At 40.4% G+C, this 20,890-nt stretch overlaps 1 protein-coding gene across 1 annotated transcript in view; it reads right to left on the bottom strand.

Moving 5' to 3' along the window:
• The window catches only part of eif3s10 (eukaryotic translation initiation factor 3, subunit 10 (theta)), a 63,029-nt gene that overhangs the window by 18,412 nt on the left and 23,727 nt on the right, over positions 1-20,890 (bottom strand). The window contains exons 8-16 of the mRNA XM_048269132.1: positions 20,076-20,180; positions 18,478-18,576; positions 17,540-17,656; positions 14,523-14,708; positions 13,944-14,291; positions 12,038-12,142; positions 11,227-11,340; positions 10,928-11,050; positions 2,433-2,586 (exon numbers count right to left, since the gene is read on the bottom strand). Of these exons, the coding sequence (XP_048125089.1) occupies positions 2,433-2,586; positions 10,928-11,050; positions 11,227-11,340; positions 12,038-12,142; positions 13,944-14,291; positions 14,523-14,708; positions 17,540-17,656; positions 18,478-18,576; positions 20,076-20,180 (1,351 nt within the window). The remainder of the gene's footprint in view (positions 1-2,432; positions 2,587-10,927; positions 11,051-11,226; positions 11,341-12,037; positions 12,143-13,943; positions 14,292-14,522; positions 14,709-17,539; positions 17,657-18,477; positions 18,577-20,075; positions 20,181-20,890) is intronic.

The raw sequence follows: 20,890 nt of genomic DNA, 5'->3' as shown, positions 1-20,890 counted from the left end.
GAGGTCAGGAGAGTCTGGTAGTTTTTGAGGTCGCTAGTTTGGATTTGTGCCATTTCCTCTCCGCGGCTCTGAGTTTGGTGCGCTGCGATCGGATGGTATCATTTAGCCATGGATGAGAATGTTTGGATCGAGCTGGACTTGTGGTAAGAGGGCACAGCTCGTCTAGACACGAGGTCAGTGTGGAGCAGAGCGAGTCGGTGGCTTCATTAACCTCCAGAGAGGAGAAGGTGTTGAGTGGAGGTAAACCGGAGGCAACCACAGAGGAGAAGTGCGTTGGAGACAGGTTCCGATGTTGCGGGCGGAATGTGACCATTGGCTGAGGAGCCGAGGCTGTTCTGACAGGCTGGCGTTGAACTGGATGAAGAAGTGGTCAGAAAGATGGAGAGGCGTCACCATGAGGGTGTCTGTGCTGCAGTTCCGGAAAGAAAAATCAAGTCAAGCTCTTTGCCAGCTTTGTGAGTCGGGTGGGCTTTGAACCAGTTCGAGGTCAAAGGAGTGGACCAGGGCCAAAAAGTCCGCTGAGCCTGGGGCATCTAAGTGTATGTTCATATCACCGAGAACAAGAAGCGGACAGTCATGCTCAGGGATGGAGGATAGCAGAGTGTCAAGTTCACAATAAAGTCGCCTAGTTGGCCTGGAGGGCGGTAGATGACCAGCACGTAGAGTTTTGCTGGGGCGATCACTGTGATGGCATGGAATTCAATGAGACATATTTGTTTGAAGGCAGTAGCGGGTGAATTTCCATTTGTTGGAGATCAGCAGGCCCGTCCCGCCTCCTCGTCCAGATAGGCGAGGGGTGTGGGATAGTGTAAGGTTAGTGGAGAGTGCAGCCGGGGTGGCAGTGTTCTCTGGTTTGATCCAAGTCTCAGTGAGAGCAAGGAGTTCCAATGAAAGGTGGTTGGCATAGCCAGCTATGAAGTCGGTTTTGTTGACTGCGGATTGACAGTTCCACAAGCCCATGGAGAAGGAGGTTTCTGTTGGTGAGGACCGTTTAAGTTCCTGGAGGTTAAGGGGATTTCTGCCCCTTTTGGCATGATGCCGTTTTCTGCAATGGCCGGTGATAACAGATATGGAGGAACGGCACATTTTGCCTTTGTCGGTGCCTGTGCTCGGTTAACTTGCACAGGTAAACTTGCTTGTCTTGACCGTGTCGGTCTTAAACGATGCTGGCTGAAACGAGGGCTGCCGCTTATGCTGCCGCTTCAGCAGCCGCCACTATTTTTATTCTGCTAGGAATTGCATGCAGCTGTCCTCCTGTCTCACTAATGATGCATCAGCGTAGACCGCCCTCTGATGTTCGCACAGCTTAGATTGTTCAAAAGGGTGTTAATTACTGTCAACTGAAAGTCCGGCCGCTCACACCGAATCGAAACTCACAGTTTCAAGTAGCCTCCTCCCTCAGCTGTTCCCAAACGCCCAGAGTCCAATTCTAACAATTGGAGAGGATTTGGCCAGTAGTAGCCTATGTGTTCTTGCTTTCTCTCTCCCAACTCACTGCAGTTGTTGTCTGATTACCTGAGAGGTGCTCCTCTCAGGTAATCAGACACGTTCAATGTGAGGCCATGTGTACAAGATGCAGGGTAGCCTAAAGTTAAAGTTGACACTCCATTTGAGTAGATTGTTTAAAGAAAGTAGACATGGGCTTGCAAGTAACGTTATTGGGATAGGTAGCCTATCTTAGCAAATCCGTCATGTATCTATAGGCTACTTTCCTATCAGTTAACATCCAGCACAATGCATTTTGTGCATTGTATTTCAGTCAATCGTTCAATGTGTGGCCAGAAGCATAGGCTACTTTATCAAAGTAATTATCCTCTGACCTCTGGGGGAAATGATTTCCCACCCCTGCCATTATGTAGCCTTTGAGTAGGTAATGTTTTCACTTCTAAATCTAAACTAATTGTTTGTGCAGTCGAAGCCCTAGCCTAGCATAACCCAATTTCACAGTGACTGGCCAAATGTTTAGCCTACCTTCCGTAAAACATCAGTTTCTTTTTCATAGGTAAACCCGCTACACCTCTAGATGAAAACAATCCAGACTCGGCTACATTTAACTATTTAGGCAATATGCTTTTAGTCTTCATCTTTCATCAAGTTCAGCCAGCTTGCTTTCTATGCGCTGTCCGTGTAAACAAACTAGTGCTTGTCCTCAGAGTTCGTTCTTGACTACGGTTGTTAGGGACCTGAAACCAGTATAGTCACTTATAATGTTATTGTCAAAAATATCATGACATATTGTGATCGTTTGTGTGATAGAAGTGTATACATCCCTAATCCTTGATACGTCTTTCCTCGTTGCATTCATTTGTTTCCTTTAAGTTTTAATTAGATGGAAGGTGGTCCCTGGTTCACAATCAGTTGAAAACCCCTGGTGTAGATAATACTGTATGTACTAGTATTGAACACTGCATTGAAGGCGAGGTCAATGTTACCTTTCTTTAGTTGCTCCTCGTGAATTCTCTGGGCCTCCTCTTCTTTCTGACGGTAGTAGGCATTACGTCGGTCCTCTTTGCGCTGCCTTTTCCTTTCCTCAAGGCGCTTCTTTCGCTCCTCAACCAGGCGCTGTTGGAACTGTTTAAGTTTCTCCTAAAGGCATTGAAAAGGAAAGTAAGATGAAAAGGAAAGAAAAATTCATACATTTCACTTGATCAACCACAATTGATTTGGAATATATAAGAATAAAGAGCAGTGCAAAAAGCAGGGGGAAAAAAAGCAAAAAAACACAACAGTGTATAGACTGCACCATGTATTAACCACAGTTTATTAAATATTAATTGTTATTGTGTAATCCAACTAAATTCCAAGTGGACACCGGTGTCAAGCTATCAGTCTTTTTTTGGGCCCCGCCATTCTTAAATTTACAGTATTCCAAGTCATTCTTGAAAAAGTCCTTATGATGTGGGCATGATGCCACCATCACTTTCATCATACTCTACTACGCCTAGGGTTGGGTATCGTTTGGGTTTTATCCGGTACCGGTGCTAAATCGAAACTTTTAAAACGGTGCCGGTGCCGTAATGGTGCCTGAACCGGTACTTTGTATTTAAATTAAAATGGTCTAAAGCATGAATTGCTTTTTTTATTGATGACAAATTTGAACAGGAAATTTAACTGTTATATTCAATTTACTATCAATATCTCATTGCTCCTACGCATAATAGCCTACATTTAAAGGATAAAACAGCTTGCCATGGATGCACACACAATGGTAAGCTCTGCTTTCAAGTTTACCCAGTGTAGGCGGTTTGCCGTAAGGTACGTTAAAACCGCTTGCCATATAGAACTGCCAGGTCATGGAAGCTAATCTAACAGGGACTCTTTCTGAATTATTTTCCAATTAATTTAGTGTTCCCAAATGCTTCAAGAAATTGCATGTCTTCCCCCATAACACGCAAAAGTTTAAGATGTTAAGCTACATGTCGGTGTTGAAATGTTTAGATTCCCAGCGCTAGGCATTTTAACAGCAACTATGGCTATGCGCTATACCAGTCAGCTGAGTTTAATTAGCGATAAAGTACGTAGAGGGTTCCGTAGCCTCTTTGACAGCTCAGTGACATTAGGTATGTAACCTACATATTTATGTTTTTGCCATCTAACTTTTAACATGATCTTCACATTCATTCATGGGAGTTTCAACAACTCCAATCCTTTCTAACAGAGGAGATGTTAGACATCTTCCAGTCTGGATTCCGACCTAAACACAGCATGGAATCTGCTTTAATTAAGGTCACTAATGACTTGTTACCATCAGTGGAAGCAAAGAACTGTGCATTACTTATGCTGCTAAATCTTAGCGCCACCTTTGACACTGTAGATCACTGCATTCTTTTAGAGCGCCTTGAGCACTGGGTTGGAATTTCAGGTACTGCACTGAAATGGTTTGCTTCCTTCTTAGAGGGAAGATCTTATCTGCCCCCTTATCTTATGGTGTTCCACAGGGATCAATGCTTAGTTGCATTTTATTCTCACTGTACAGGTCACCACTCAGTCAAATTATGAAGAAGCACGGTATATCCCATCATTGCTATGCGGATGATACAGTTGTGTATCTCCCATTTTAATGTGGTTCCTCTGGTGCTCTAAACCCATTGCTTGATTGCCTAAAAGAGATTAAACAATGGATGTCGACCAATTTTTGAAAACTGAATGAATCCAAAACAGAAATTCTATTTTTTGGTTCACATGAAGCTGCAAATAATGCAATTACTGAACTAGGGTCTTTTGCCAGATATGTAAAACCTTATGCAAGAAATCTTGGCTTTCTACTTGACCCTGATTTTAAATTGGAGAAAAAGATTAATGCTGTTGTCAAGTCATCTTTTTACCACCTTGAAGTAACATATAAAAAAACATAAAATAACATATTAAAAAAAGTAAAGCCAAAACTGTTTTCTTTCAAAGACTTTGAGATATTGATTCATACCTTTATTTCATCCCGCCAGGACTACTGCAACTCTATTTTGGTGTCAGTCCACTCTATCCCGACTTCAGATGGTGCAAAATGCAGCTGCTCGCCATCTTGAATTTAGTCACGATATGTTGAGCGACGAGTACGAATGAACAGCTATGATAAGGGACCAGATTCGAAAAATAATTTGTTGTCATATACATAGTCAATACATATTTTAAGCAGCAACTGGAATCCATGCATTACCATGGAATTATTTTTGGAATCTAATCCCTTATCATACCTGTTCATTCGTACTCATCGCTCGACTTATCGTGACTAAATTCAAGATGGCGTTAAACGATACACTTCCTGAAGGTAGGTAGGTATAACTCGTCTTGTAAATAAACTTCCAGTGCTTTTTCAAAGTTCTCAATGTCTCGTTTTAAATGTCAGGGCCCTCGGAAGTCTACCAATGAAGTGTGGAGCTACTTTGAGCCTCGTAAATGGTGTAAAACAGTGCTTTATTTGCATGGCTAGGCCGATGCCAGAGGCACACCCATCGAAAACCTGTTGGTAGCATCGGCTAACTAGCGCCAGATTTCGAAATGAACAGGGGACAAGCCGAGATGAGCTATGAGACAAAAGTTCACACTCGGTATCATGCTTCAACACACTTTAGGTCAATATCACACCAAACTTCTCCATTAAGGCATTGATCTTTCCATTTTATTTTTTATAGTTAATTCCTTTATTAATTTATTATTTGAAACAAAAATAATTTGATAACAATTATTTTTAATTCTCTTTATAATTAAAGAGGCTGACAACTGTGTTGCAGTTGCATTTTTAATCTGTTTGTTGATATTTAAATGTGAAGACGATAGCTATACGTCTTCTGACAAGGACGTTCTAAAGTCAATACTCATTGATAAACCGAACCTGGTTAACAGACAGACAGCCAAGAGACACAATCTTGATAAAGTTGCTGTGCAAGTTCTTAGAGGCAATGGCGTAAGTTTATTGTTGTATGTGTATGTTGTACGATCTCAACACTAGGTTGATATAATTAAAATAATGTTAGGAATTAATCTTAGCAGCGACTTTGCTATGCAAACTACGATAGCAATGTTATTGGTTACCACAGTAACTGCTAACAATGTAACGTTTTATGCCTTGCTTAACGGAAAATATACATTGTTTAAACTTTAAAGCAACAAAGTTGCACTATGTTGTTGCATAGAATACACACTGAATGTTTTGCATTTTGTACTTGTTCAGTTTTCACCGTATGTCTTTAAATGAAGAAAAAAAAAAAAAAAAAAAAAAAACGTAAATGCTCAATCTCATCACTGTCTCTGTCTTTATTGGCAACGGTTTAACTTGATGTTAAGTCAGTGGAGTTTCAACACACTGCACAAGAACACTAAAACCTGCCTTTTCACATTAGAGCCACACCAACTATTGCTTTTACAATGGCAATGGAGGTCATCATTAGGGCTTTAAAATGGGTAGTGGGTGGGGAGAAGTTGCAGGGAGGGCCACGCCTCCCCCCGATTAGGGCTTTCATGGACGACATGACAACCTTGACGTCAACCGTTCCATGCACCAACAGGTTGCTGGATAAGTTATAGTAATCTGCAATGGGGTGATTCCCACAGTTCTGCACTGCAAAAACTGCTTATCTAACAAAATCTAACCAAGTGTTATTAATCTTATATCAAGATAAAAAAAACTAGTTGGTATTGTTTTCAGTATAAAGAGACTTACCTAGCGCTTTCTTGTGAAATCAATTGACTTAATTAAAAAAAAAATTGACTTATTTTAAGACAGCTCATCTTGAAAACAAGCAAATTTGTCTGCCAGTGCGTTGAGCAAATTTGTCTTGATAAGACTCCTTAAAATAAGTTAAAGTCTTCTTAAATTAAGTCAAAATTATCTTTTGAGAGGGCGCTAGGTAAGTCCTTTCATACTAAAAACAATACCAAATAGATTTTTTAATCTTATTATAAGATCAATAACACTTGGTTAGAATTCATTTTTTGCAGTGTGGAGAAACCAGTGAAGAGTCTGGGAAGGTGGTATGATGCAAGCCTTAGTGATAAATCACAGGTTGAAGACTTGAGACAGGTCACTAGGCAAGGTATTGCAAAAATGGACAAGTCAGGGCTGCCAGGTAAGCTCAAGCTGTGGTGTTTGCAGTTTGGTTTATTGCCTCGGCTAATGTGGCCATTGACAGTTTATGAAGTTCCTCTGTCAAAGGTAGAGAGGTTGGAAAAAATGGCTCGGAACCCACACTGCTTAAGCAGTGTAGCCTTGTATGGGAAGGGCATTGTAGAGTTGCCAATATCTAGTCTGACAGAGGAATTTAAGTGTGCCAAGGCTAGATTGGAAATTACTCTTACTCAGTCCAAGGACCCAGTGGTGAGGAAAGTTGCACTCACAGTTAATGCAGTGAGGAAGTGAGGAACCCAGAACAGGCAGTTAAGCAAGCTCGATCAGCATTGAAGCATAGGGATATAATGGGCCATGTGCAGCACGGGCAGGGGGGTCCTAGGGGTGGGCGTAGACAGGAGGAGGCTGTAAGATTTACTAAGGCAGTGTCGCAGGCAAAACAAGGGCAGTGGGTGAACTGCGAAGGGGTGGAAAAAAGACGGATTAAATGGAAAGATCTATGGGGCATGGAAGCTGGTAGGATCAGATTTGTGTTAGGTGCTACATATGATGTGCTCCCATCTCCCAATGGTTGTCAATGGTTGGGTGAGGATGATAAATGCATACTCTGCTCGTGTGTGCAGTCTCCACCATATCCTATCAGGGTCCTATGCAAGGTAAATCTCTCCCAGGGGCGGTCTACATGGCGTCATAACCAGGTATTGAAATGTGTGGCAGCGGCAATAGAGGATAAAAGGAGAGAAGTCGATTCATTAGCAGCTAGTAAAGGGGTAAGGCAAATTAACTTTGTACGTCAGGGGGATAAACCTTGTTCCGCGAAGGCCAGGTGTAAAACCAGCCAGTTGAAAAATGGGGCGGGCTGGGAAATGAAGGTTGATCTTGGCCAGCAGATGGTACCTCCACATATAGTGAGTACTAAACTACAACCCAACGTAATTCTATGGTCGGATTCAGAGAAGATAGTTTACTTCATTGAACTCACTGTTTCTTGGGAATACAGAGTGGAAGAGGACAATGAGCTGAAGAGAGCTAAATACACTGTAATAGCAGAGGATTGAGGTTGGAGTGCACGATTAAGGCCCATTGAAATCTGTGCACGTGGGTTTGTGGCCAGATCTGCTATTGGCTTGTTGTCGGAATTGGGTATTTGTGGTCAAAGTCTCAGGCAGGTGGTTAGTAACATGTCTTTAGCAGCAGAACGGGCAAGCGAATGGTTGTGGGTAAGGAGAAGTTACTCTTCCTGGGGCGCAAGCTAAGGTAAGCTAACTGGCTCATTTGTTTTGTGTTTGTGATGGACTGTGCCTAGGTTGATGGTACTTGGCTAAGGTTTTTTATGGTTTATGGTTCAGTCCGCATCAACGGGACGGACCAACCTAGCCAACTTAGACCATGCCTAGGTTGGTTAAGGGTATTTGGATGTTTGTTGTGGTAATATGGTGGCAGCATGGGGCATAAGCTAACTGGCTAATTTGTTTTGTGTTTGTGATGGGCTGTGCCTGGGTTGATGGCGGTTGGCTAGCGTTTGTTATGGTGATGGTTCAGTGAGTGTCTCCAGGACGCTGGTTTTACTGTTAAGCCTTCATGAGGTGTCGTGGGCCTAACTTAACGAAACATCGGTGAATGAGGGTGCCCACTTGATAACCCCAATGACCTGCCGCATACTATATACTGCTGGGCCATTTGTATTGTGTTTGTGACCATTTGTTGGCGGATTTGTGGGTAGTGTGCTTTTTAAAGTTAAACTTGAGCAGGGGCTTCTGAATGTGTTTTTACCTTGGATTTTGGCACAAGTGATTTTAACATCTAATCCTGTGTATTAATGTAATGGTGCTTTTAAAGCCAAGTTAAAATAACATATGCCATCAATGGCTTTTAAATGAAGTGTGGAATAAACTAACTATATATATATATATATATAAATAATACATACACACACAGTGGGGAGAATAAGTATTTGAACCTATGCTAAAGTTTACTAAAAAGAAACATAAAAACATCTGTTAGAGATTGATCTTAATGCCTTAATTAAAACAAATAGTAAAAATCCAACCTTTAAGGACACCAATTTTCTTAGTGAATGAAGAATGTATCGTAAATAAATAAATGTTCTTCCTTAAATTACAGGGGCAATAAGTATTTGACCCCTATGTTAAATTCCCAGAGGCAGGCAGATTTTTTTATTTTTAAAGGCCACTTATTTCATGGATCCAGGATACTATGCATCCTGATAAAGTTCCCTTGGCCTTTGGAATTAAAATAGCCCCACATTACATACCCTTCACCATACCTAGAGATTGGCATGGTGTGTTTTTCAGTTAGCCTATTAAGCTGGTTTGATTTGCATTGAACCCAATGAGCATTTTAGTCAACCTTAGCATGGGTTCAAATACTTATTCTCCCCACTGTATGTGTGTGTGTGTGCATATTATTTTGGTTTTATTTTCCTGTTGTGCTTTTTTGTGTCTTTATTCATTTTGTCTTCTATTATCTATTTATAAATATATTTATTTGAGCACTTTGGTCAACCACAGGTTGTTTTAAATTGTGCTATATAATAAACTCGACTATGACCATGACAATACATAATCATTGATATAAAACTGCATTCAATGATCAATTACTAACTGCTGAATGATGCAAATTAAGAGATTGCCGACTATGCAGAATTCTTAGCAGCTTAATTTTGAGACATGACCAGAGACATTGGTGATCTCCATATATTTTCCAAAGAGTTGCGCATGCACTCGTTTCTTTCTTTCAATCGTCTAGTACAGTGGTTCCCACCTGGGGTCCGACTTTGACTGCTTTCAAATTGTTAAAATTGTGTCCACATCCACTTATCTATCTGAGACAGCTAATAAAAACAAAAACCCATAACCCAAACCAAGAAGGGCTCGATGTCCACCAGGGCCCATATTCACAAAGCATTTTATCTTACCACTAGGAGTACTCCTAAATTGCACTAAAATAATTTAGCTAGGAGTATTCTCTTAAGTCATTCACAAAGCCTCTCAGACCTACTCTTAGTAAGGAAAAATGACAACTCCTAAACTAGAAGTTGTTACTCATGCACGATCTTGATCGAAGCGACCACCTTGATTGGCTGATGATAACGCAGGAATGATGCCAAAAACCTCCCCTACGACTATGAGTGACAAGTGACTGGTCTTTGCTGGTGAGCATGTGTGCGCTACAAGTACCGTGAAGGATGGACGATTATTAATAAATAGCCTAAATTAATAAAGAGCAAATAGCCTAGTAGCATAATGAAATACACTGCAGATTGATGAGGTATCTTTGCAACATGTTTTACATAATCTGTATGAAGATACATAGCCTACATTTGTAAATAGGAGAAACAATTTAATTTGATTCTCAATGAAACGTTACATTTATTTTACATGTTGACAATGAGTGGTTTTGGTTGTTATTGGTGGCGTTATTGCATCCCTTAGTTACAACGCACAATTATTCCCTCTTGATTGAGAGCTGTAGCCGCATGTGCATTTCAAAACATTGCAACATGAAATGCCACAAAAAGCAGCAAGAATTGTTTGTGAATAGGTCTTAGTGACTTAGGAGTCCTCTTGACTGTCCCAGACTTAGGTGCTACTTTTAGGTCTAAAATGGTTTGTGAATTACTCTTAGTCAAATAAATTAGGAGTTCTTAAGTTATGAGTGACACGCCCATTATTTTTAGGAGTTGCTCCTAAATTCGTCAGTTAGGAGATACTTTTAGCCTTAAAATTCTTTGTGAATACAGTCCTTAGTTTATCAAAAGAAAAGATCATAATAAAGAGTTAGCATGAATCTAATGAGTCAAAGTGTGTGAAAAATGTGAAATATAAAGTTTTTTTTTTTTTTTTTTTTTTTTAATTTGAACTGAATTTGAGCATCCATAGTTAGATGTGAAGGGGGGCTCTTAGGAAAAAAGGTTGGGAATCACTGGTTTAGGAGAAGCATTTCAAAATTGGTTGTGTGTTACAATGCATGAAATCCCAATTACCTCACTTCCTGTTGGGCGTGGCTAACCCAGTGTGCATATGAAAGTTGTTCGTCTCGAGTTAAAGACACCTACCAAATTTTGTGTGCACGTAAAACTATATGCCAAGCACAAGACTCTGTGACATAAGGGGGCGCTAGGGGGTCCCTGGGCCACGTGCAGGGCCTAGCCTTTGTCCGTAAGTGCTTTATATGACCCGTCAAATTTAATTTTTCGCCCATGGGAACCACCTCAAAAAAGTCGAAGTACGGCAGATGGAGACAAATTACCGTAATAATAACTCTTATGGAAACAATAGGGGTTTGCACCTCGTGCTCAGGCCATAACAAGATGGGGAGGGGGCTGAAATTCAGCCATTTTACCTCATAGATGAAACTTCGAGCAGCTGTGATCTTCGAAACAAAGTTCTCCTTGTCCTCCAGCATCCTAGACATCCTCTGCTTGTGCTCCAGGGCCTTTTCCCGCTCAATCTTCATGTTGCTGATCTGGAGGACACCAATCATTCAAAAAAGATTTACCATTACACACGATTTTTATACCTGACCGTATGATAATTTTAAATATATCTGCTGGCTATAGTTGCTCAGTAGCATGGCAACACTTTCAAAAAAAAAAAAGTTCTGTTGCCTTCATGCATCTTTCAAAATTGAAATGTTCTCACCCTCTCGTCCTCCTGTAGCTCCCAGAGTTCCATGTCTTTGACGCGCTGTTCCTCATAAGCCTTTTTGATGAGGGGAATCTCCTCCAACCTTTTAGCCCTCTCAAAATAGTCAATCTTTACCAAAAGAAAAATAAGATTTAAATAATAGATAAAAGATTCAATTAAATCAAACAAAAACAAGATGCTAGACAGAGCAGCGTGACGCGCCAGCGTACCAGTCACCTAGCAACATATATAACCTATATGGCTTGTCAGGATGCAGCATTAAGTGCCATTAACTTGAATGGGCCTTCAGAGGTCCAATCTATTTTTTGCTTTGGATTCAAGTAGTCTCTTTGCTTATAGTAATGGAATTTCATTGAAAGTGAAAGTCAGCAAGCAGTACACATTGCTATGGAACATCTGAAACTCATGTTTTACACACAAATAGACCTTGAAACAGTGACCAACATATTGTCTCATTTAGACAAGTGACCGTAAAAGCAGGATAATGTTTTGTTCGCTAGTCATTATCGGATAAAACGAGACCTTCATTTCTGACAATGACGTCGGGCAATACATTATCCCTTTTTCTCATACTTGCAAAAACTCTTTAGTCATTCAGCCACTATATGCATAGCAATTACCACTCAAGCAAAATAGTCCTACTTCAGAGCATGTCTGACACACAAGCTAAATTTAAGATTGTTCCTTATGTATCTATTCTGGGGTAATGTTTGATGAAGGATCAAATATTCTGAGAGTAGCTCATATTAAGCTCAACTTAATAGGCCATAATAAGTTACTGCAACAGTAACATGACCATTCTTACTTTTTTCTCTTGGTTTTTAAGACGCTCTTGAAGTTCCTTTTTCTCCTTCTCCAACTGTTCCACCTGTTTGGCCATAATGAAGTCTGGGTCTAGTTCCTCCAGATCCTGTGCAGAAAATGTTAATGTTAAACACTTTTGTGTACCATCATATCTTCTATCGATTTTTCAGAACTGGATTTCCTTTCCTTTCCTGAAAGATTCCAAGTACAGTAGTCTCCAGAGTTTTTGATCCAATTTGTTTAATTAAACGTTTTTTTACAACTGGATTTCAAACACCTTGCTTAAATGGGATGTAAAACACACACAAGCGGTCAGTAGGTCCTTTGATAGTTATCAGATTGTTTCTATGAAGGCTAGAGCCGCACCTGGAGTCCCACAGGTCATGTCATTTCTTACCTAAAAAAACAGTTAAAATGAGTCCACTGTATTAATGTAGCTGTTCATAAAAATGGTTCCCAACATTTTGTTCTAAAAAAATCTTTAAGCTGGTTCACCAGGCTGGAAAGAGCAGTTTGGTTGCTTTGAAACTATATGTTGATTGATTATCGGCGCCTAGTCCATCTCCATTAAGTATGTTCCGCGGGCCTGTATTTTTCTTAGCCAATAATTGGTGGGCCAGAGTATAGACTGCTATTAAATGCACCTCCGATGGATGGTCTATTAGTCCATACACGCATCCAATCAGAGAATGGATAAAAAATAACTTGTGAAAAAAATAAACCATGTATGGGATGGGCCCATTGATGGTATACTTGAGGAATTCATTTCACTTGATGAACTCTGTTTTATCTCCCCTTTCAATATTGTGAATAGTAAATGTGGGCACTACTACACAAGGCCCTAGGCTACAATAATTTTGGCATTGATGCACGGAGCCTGACTTATTCTAATTACTTCTTTAGATAAAGTCTTATTTTTATTGTTAAATAGGCTTTTTGGTTGACACATCTCATGACAATGTTATAATGTGTATTGTTTGTCTACAAGAAATATTAGCATGCAGAGTGAGTAGCGAACTACAGGAGTTAGCTGGGAGAAAAAAAGCTGGGCCTATAAAAAGGAATGGAAAGAAAATTTTGCGTTCATCTTACCCGGTTTCATAAATGCAAAGCCCTTGTATCTGATATGCAACAACGCTGTCGCTGTTTGAAAAGAATACCATACCGCACTACGAAACGGAGTGGCACCTTCAAGGTGGCCTATCCGCTCCAAACAGAGGCACAAAAGCGCAATATTGAAGCGCTGGCCTAGGGCTATGCACAGAGTAGGCTAGCATTTGTTTAAGCACCCATCCATGGTGTGATTGGTGAATAGGCCATTTGTAAATCAATATTGTAAAATAAAAGATTTTAAAAAAAAAAATCAGACTGCCAGTGGCGGGCCAGCTTTGGCCGCCTTTTGCCGACCCATGTCATAGATTATAGCTTAAACTTGGTGTTTTAGTGATATTTTAATTCCATGTCGACTGAGCCGAGAGGGAGGTTTTTTTTTTTTCAGAACTGCGTTGGTGTTTATTATCTTCATGACTACAGGAGGAAGGCAGGCAGAGGCCTACTAGGTGTCTGGCAGTTTGAGAACAAGAAATGGTGCATCTAAGGGTCAAAATAGTAGCAGTCAAAGAGAATAGTTGATAACAGAACAAGTGACTGTAAAATTAAAAATCTTTGGCGGGACGCAATTAAAAAAAATTATGCTTGGTCTTTAATAGCATTGCAATTAACATGTTAATGCTGACAGCCCTAGTTGTAACGCTGATGGAACCCTGTGTTAACCCTTTTAACTTAAAACTTAAGACCAATTTTTGTCATGTCTAAAGTGAAAAGTCATATCCAGATATCTATAAAACCAGGTTAAGCAGCAAACATGTGTTTATAAATGTGTAAAAAAAAAAATGGACTTCATGTACCTCTATGTCAATGTCCTTAAAGGCCTTAGCCCCCAGTTCAGTCTTCTTGATTTGCTCCAGGCGTTCTCGTACAGTCTTCTTTTTGATCTGCTCATGCTCTTGCATTATGCGCTCTTTCTCTCGTTCTTTGGCCTCCAACCGTAGACGTTCTTCCTCTGCTTTGCGCACCTTTTGCAGTTCAGCCTCCCGTTGCTCAAGCTCCTCCTTTTCACGTTGAATGTTTAGACTCTCTAAACGCTCCTTGCGCTCCTCAATGGTTTGCCTGCGGGCCAAGATGCGCTGGTGCTCTTTGCGAGCATTCTTCAGATAAGCTGCAATGGCTTGTTGGCTCTGCTCCTCTCGTTCTTGCTGTCAGAAAATAGTATGTTTGACTTTAGTACAAATATATTCATGGTACATGTATGATACATTTGAAAAAATGCAACTTGCCAGAAACAAAAAGAGTAATGATGACCAATAGAAAAGAATAATGAGCAGTGAAGAAAGTTATGCATTTTATTCAGGATCAATAATATATCTAAGCTTTTTATCATGCTTGAAGAAACAAATGTATGTCTATACAGCTCAACGTATTCTCACCAGTATGGAGGCTGGCCTGATGACTTGGATGGCCTTGGCAAGAGAGGAAGACATAGCGGTGAGCTGGTTCCTAATCTGCTCTGAGGGCATGTTCTGGAGGAACGGGCCAACAGGCGCGTCTTCTTTTGTGGAATAGTTCAGATCTGACCCAAAACTTAGAGTACGAGAGGTGTGATCAATGCGCACCTAACAAAAGAAAAAAAACCTCAGTTAAACGTTACCATCAATTCTATTGTATTAGTACATATAGGGACATCTGAAAATATCTGTTGTGAAACTGTGGGCCAGAGATTGTGTACTGAAAGAATAATGTTCCATTTAAAATGGGTGACCATCTGATGGACCTATACTAGGGTTGGGCGATGTCCCCTTATTTGGCATTTGACTATGTGTACAGTAAAACATCGCGATGGACGATGATGTACAGAAATAAATGTAGAATTTTCTACATAAAACATAACATTACTTAGCCAACAGCAAATGATAAATATATGGCCTGATGAAAGTGGATAGCAATTCATGTAGGGGAGATTTACACAATTGAATATACTGTAGTGTAATCATTCACACCAGTGGCCATCCTAGATTCTGCTTGACTCTCTCCACACACACACAGAAAATGATGCTTGTCATATGTTTCTATTTCATATGTATTGAAATTCATATAAAGTGTATTTAGTTAATAATGTATAGTATTTTATAATCTGCATTAAAACTAGTGGCTCAACATATTTAGTAATTTGAATACTTCATATTGTGGCTTTAAAAGTACCCTGCATAATGTATATGCATCCGTTCTAGGCTCAATTTAATTTCCAGGGAAGTTTTTGTTTTAGCCTATATTAAAGCAGAGTCTCAGTCTATAGAATTACTGCGTATCGCATGTGGGGGCGTGGCATCACAATGGTTGCTTCCCATCGTGAAATTGGATGACGGATCACGATGGATGATGACATCGTCCATTGGCCCAACCCTAACATATACTCCACTCTATAATGGCACATTTGCTTTACAAATGAACAAGACCTTGTGTTTAATGGTAATACACTTCCTTCGTTTGAATGTCATTAGGGCCCGAGCAAGGCCCTATTGTTTTTGTAAGGATTATTATTATTATTATTATTATTATGACCGCCGCACAGCGAAGCGGCTGATATCAGGGTAGGGCAGACACAGTTTTCTGTGAATATCTTGAGAACCGTACGGCCTAGGATGACCAATTTTTTGCGTATGTTTGCCTCCAGGGGTCATGTAAACCCATTCCATATGCACACATGTGCAAAAAAACAGATACACACGCACACACATACATTCACAGTAATCCTACGTATGACACTCACACAGTAGACATATATATGCATGCATGCACACACACAGGCACATAAACAGGCAAACACACAAGCACATGCACGCACACACCCCCACCCACCCACACAAACATAAACATGTACACGCACACATGCACACAATTCAAGAATTTCTCAGAATTATGAACAGGCAAGATGGGGGTGGGGTTGTATAAAATGTATTTTACATGTGAAATCTATGAACTAATCATGTTTTGGTACTTGTTGTCTAGCAGATACCAGTGAGAATTGAGTGTGCAATTCAGTGAGAGTTAGAATCATATATGCCTTTCAGCGTGACATTTTTGTGGAAAACATGTGCTGGACTGGGCGGCGGTTATATTTTGTACCGCTCTGCGGTACATCTAGTTCATTATTAGGGCCCGAGAACCGAAGGGCACAAGGCCCTATTGTTTTTGTAAGGATTATTATTATTATACTAACTTTGTCTCAGAGCGTTTTCCCTTTTTGAGGTGGTTAAGATGGGTGAAAAGTCTTGAAATTTGACACACACATCAGGTGTCACACAAAGCAGCTAGGTACAAAAGCTTGACCCCGGGCATGGCCCAGGGACTCGCTAGCGCCCCCTTACTCCCTCTTAGGTGACTGATCCAGTGGTGGGCATATACTTTCAGCTACACACACTAAATTTGGTAGGTGTCTATCTCCCCAAGATGAACAACTTTCGTATGTACAATGCATTAGCCACGCCCAACAGGAAGTGAAGTATTTGGGATTTTGTGCAGACTTATATGTGATGAATCATGATGCCAAAAGAGGTGCTTCCCATGGGTGAAAACGCATGAAATTTGGCACAGACATCAAGTGATACAGTGAATAGACAGGGATAAAAGCTTGGCACCGGACGTTGCCCAGGAAATCCATAGCGCCCCCTTATGTCACTGTGATTTGTGGTTGGCATATAGTTTTAGATACACAGATATCGGATATCATTGTGATGATATTCACATTCGTAATTCACAGGCCTAGCATAGCGCCACCATCTGGCCAAGCAGGAAATGTGCCAGAAATGTTCTATGCTTTGAATGAATGGTCTGAAACTTCTCAGGTTAATAGATATTATGCTTATGATGATATCCAGACACCCAATGAGCCTGCCTGGCATAGCGCCACCACCTGGCCAAGCAGGAACATGTGGCAGAAATTGGCAATGCCTTTATTGATTGATCTGAAACTTTACAAAATATTGGATATCATTATTGTGATGATATTCACATGTGTAATTCACATGCCTAGCATAGCACCACCATCTGGCCAAGCAGGAAATGTGCCAAAAATGTTCAATGCTTTGACTGATTTATCTGAAATTTTACACAAAATTAGATATCATGATGAAATTCAAATGTCTTATTAACATGCCTTACATAGCGCCACCAATTGGCAAGATAAGGAATGTGTTTTTTCCACGTCTGTTGGAAATCACCATCAGATTAATCAGATTAGCACACACATCAAATATGTAAATTTCAGAAGCGCACCACGTCGGTGCTTTGGTGGGTTCCGAAATGTCACGGGTTGCGGCCCGCCATTGCCGCTTGCGGCTATATTTTAATTTGGGTTTTGACCATAGGAAATTGTGGGTCCCAAGGCATTTACACCCACTTTCTTTAAAAAAAAAAAAAATACTTTTGAGATTCTGTCCCATCATACCTGCAGATCGCAGTGTCTAGCAGCATCCACAATGGAACGCTCAAGCTGAAAGGCATCCACAAATGGCACAAGAGAGGCAAGACGACTGAACTCGATGCTCTGGTAGATCTGAGCAACCTAATAAACCATAAAGGAGAATATTTCAGAATAAACATTATGAAGATTTAGGCGAGACACTGTACCAAAACAAATACTTTATGAACACCATAAATGGTATCTAGAATTACATAAAGTGCACATACTTCAAAATGGAAAAATCAGCTCTGTACACATTTATTTTCCTGTCTTTCCATACCTCTAAATTTAGTTTGGAACAAAATTCTAACAATGTTTGGGATACAGTAAGCCATTTCATTCAGAATAAAAACAAATTTCACATGAGGTTTGGATGAGGAGCATAGGTGTTTTTGGCATTACATCAACGGTTACATGGTTATTGTTCTTAAAATTGTGCATTCTTCACGGAAAATAAATATAAGCCAATTTTAAGATTGTGTGGTGGATAGATTTTCCCAACTTCACTGAAACGACATCTAAAAATCCAGGAGAAGAATCTGACTCAATGACCCACATATACACATCAAAGCTACTTGACCAAAGACAACAAATACATGTTGAATTGTGATTTTTCCTCCAGTCCTCTTGTCTCAACAGCCCTGAACATTTATGGACACTTGAAAAATGACAAAGTATGAGACAATACAAGGAGCTCTCTGGCACATTGAGCACACATGTTATACACAAATAGATCAGGTTTTTGCACAAACTTGTGACACTTGAAAGCAAGTTGCCTTGAAAGCAAAACAAGAGCATGTCAAATAGTAAGACATGAAATGAATGTACACTAAAGTTGCAACTTTTTACTTGAATTAAGCTATTGGTACTGTGTATATATTTGAACTTGTTTTGATGACACAGGAAAAGAATTAAAGACTCACCTGTTGTAAAAGTCTAAGGATGGTATTGCTCTGTAGGTGGGGCACATACTGTTGAAGATCACACTCTTTCTCTGCTTGGTCCTTTATCCAGTTTAACACCTAAGAAAGACAAGATATGTAAATGCGGGCCAAAAAATAATCGAGCGGTCCATTAATGTAAATTAATTCTCAATATTGCCCAATTACAACACTACTGCAATAAATCTTGGTTGCCATGTTGCATGCTCTTCACGTCCTTCATAACACCAAATCACATGGTCTCCACCACAATAAATGTAAAAGGAAGTAACACCTTTACAATGAAATAAAATGAGCATCAGCAGACACTAATGGGTGTAGAGAATGAAGTTATTCATAGAGAATGGGGCTTGTTAATTTGGGATAAGCGGACACATTTCAGAAATCTCACAATTGACCTGCCGTTAAGCCCCGCCCCCCATTGTTGTGAAATTAGCACTTCGCCAGCAAGCAGTACTTTGTGGGCAGTGGCAGACATTTCACAAATAACCTCAGACTTATTTTCTGGTTACAGTAACTATATCATTGGATTTTACTGTGTACTTTGAACAAAATCTAAGCAAGAAAAGGGCAAACAAATAAGATCAATATTTCAGCACGACAGTCTATAGGGTTTGCCATTCTGACTACCGTTTTCGGTGGTGAGCGACACAGACACAGGTGACTCAGAACCACTCATACCCCCTAGAGTTATGGCGGTGAAATGCGCCGCAATGCAAAACAACCCCGACGCAGAACTTTTTTACTTGAGTAGATTTCTCAGTTGGGAATATTTACTTTTACTCAAGTAATTTTTGAAGGGAGTAATTGTACTTTTACTTGAGGATAGATTTTCCATACTCTACCCACCCCTATCAAACTTTCTAATGATGACACAGCACTCAAAGATTCTCTCATAGAAATGTATGGGGTTGGTTCGTAACGCAAACATGGCAGTTGTCTACACATATCCTGCCCCTTCCGCCGACAGAAGTTGACAAGTGAATACATCGTGCCAATCATGTGGTATGTTGTGAATACATCGTGCCAACCATGTGTCGTGATCTCACAGCTGGAGCGAGGTTGGTGTGTCATGATTCGTGAAATGTGGCGCACACGCAGTTCTGCCCCAAATAGATGCCCGATAAGTGGCCACGTTACAATATGGCCGCCGAGTGGAGGGACATGCCTAAAAGGACTTTGGGTATTTGGGTAAAATAGGCTTAGCTGATGCAAAAATGATCCAAGGTGGATGGACCAACTTAGGTAGTAAGAATGTTTAGGTTACTGTAACTGCACGTAAGCAAAATGATAAAGGATTTAGCAAAGGCATACCATTTCAGTTCAGCTAATTAGCGTCGCGACCGTGCAGCAAAAAAGGCTGCATATGGGTAGGTCCTGTAGTTCTTATAAGCAATGGAAACACAACGGCTGAAGGGCTGAATAGCGAGACTGTCCTGTATCTGTCCCCTTTACTCGACTTATTATAACCACAGCCCAGAACTATCGGTTTTAGAAATGCTATTTTTGCCCATTTTGACAGCACTAGCGCTCAGCACCACCACCTTTGGGGCATCACATTTGTAATTGAGATGACTTACCTTAGTTACCCTTCCACAAAGTTTCAGTGGATGGAAGTCCACCTCTAGCCAGTTGTACAGCTCTTTGACTTCTGGTACGATATACTGCAGAAGATTAAACCTCACCTGGGAGAGGAAAAGAAAGAAAGAAAGAAAGAAAGAAAGAAAGAAAAGAAAGAAAGGTAAGTATGTATGCACACACAAATATATATATTCTGATTTTTTATATGTAATAGGGGTGTAACGGTTCATGTATTCGTATTGAACCGAAACGGTACGGGCGTCACGGTTCGGTGCATGAATTTACACGGAGAATACACGGTATGAAAATACATAAAACTCGTGTGCGGATTAATGAACGTCATGTCACTTAAATAGCCTACCGTACTAGAGTTAAGAGAGTTCTTTAGCGACACCTAACGCTAATCTGTAGCCTCGCCTTAGCTCTGAAGCTCTGATTGACGCCTATGTTATTTTTTTTGTCAGGTCGTCGGTCGAGTCAGTCAGTCAGAGATAGCAGCACTAAGGTGGCGACCCACAAGAGTTAGAGGATCCGCTGGTCTCTAAGATCGCAAGTCTGAGAACTTCAGTTACAGTAGTACAGGCAAGAGAGTGGTGGATAAGATGAAACTGTGTCGGCGTTCAGCAGATGTTGGGTATGTGAGTGGAAATATAACATGCTACACATATTCGAAGCCATCACCCAGATGATGTAGGCTACTCATCACGGAAACGATAAAAAAACCAAAAAACTTCCCCTGCACTTTACAAGCCTTTGGATATACAAATAGGGCCAAAACCTATGGCTTAAATTAAATGATTTCGCAATGACATAA

This window comes from Alosa alosa, chromosome 18 (assembly GCF_017589495.1).
Source record: "Alosa alosa isolate M-15738 ecotype Scorff River chromosome 18, AALO_Geno_1.1, whole genome shotgun sequence".
Lineage (NCBI taxonomy): Eukaryota > Metazoa > Chordata > Actinopteri > Clupeiformes > Clupeidae > Alosa > Alosa alosa.
Note: the sequence above shows the minus strand (reverse complement) of the source record. Positions and strands in the feature narration are given on the sequence as shown.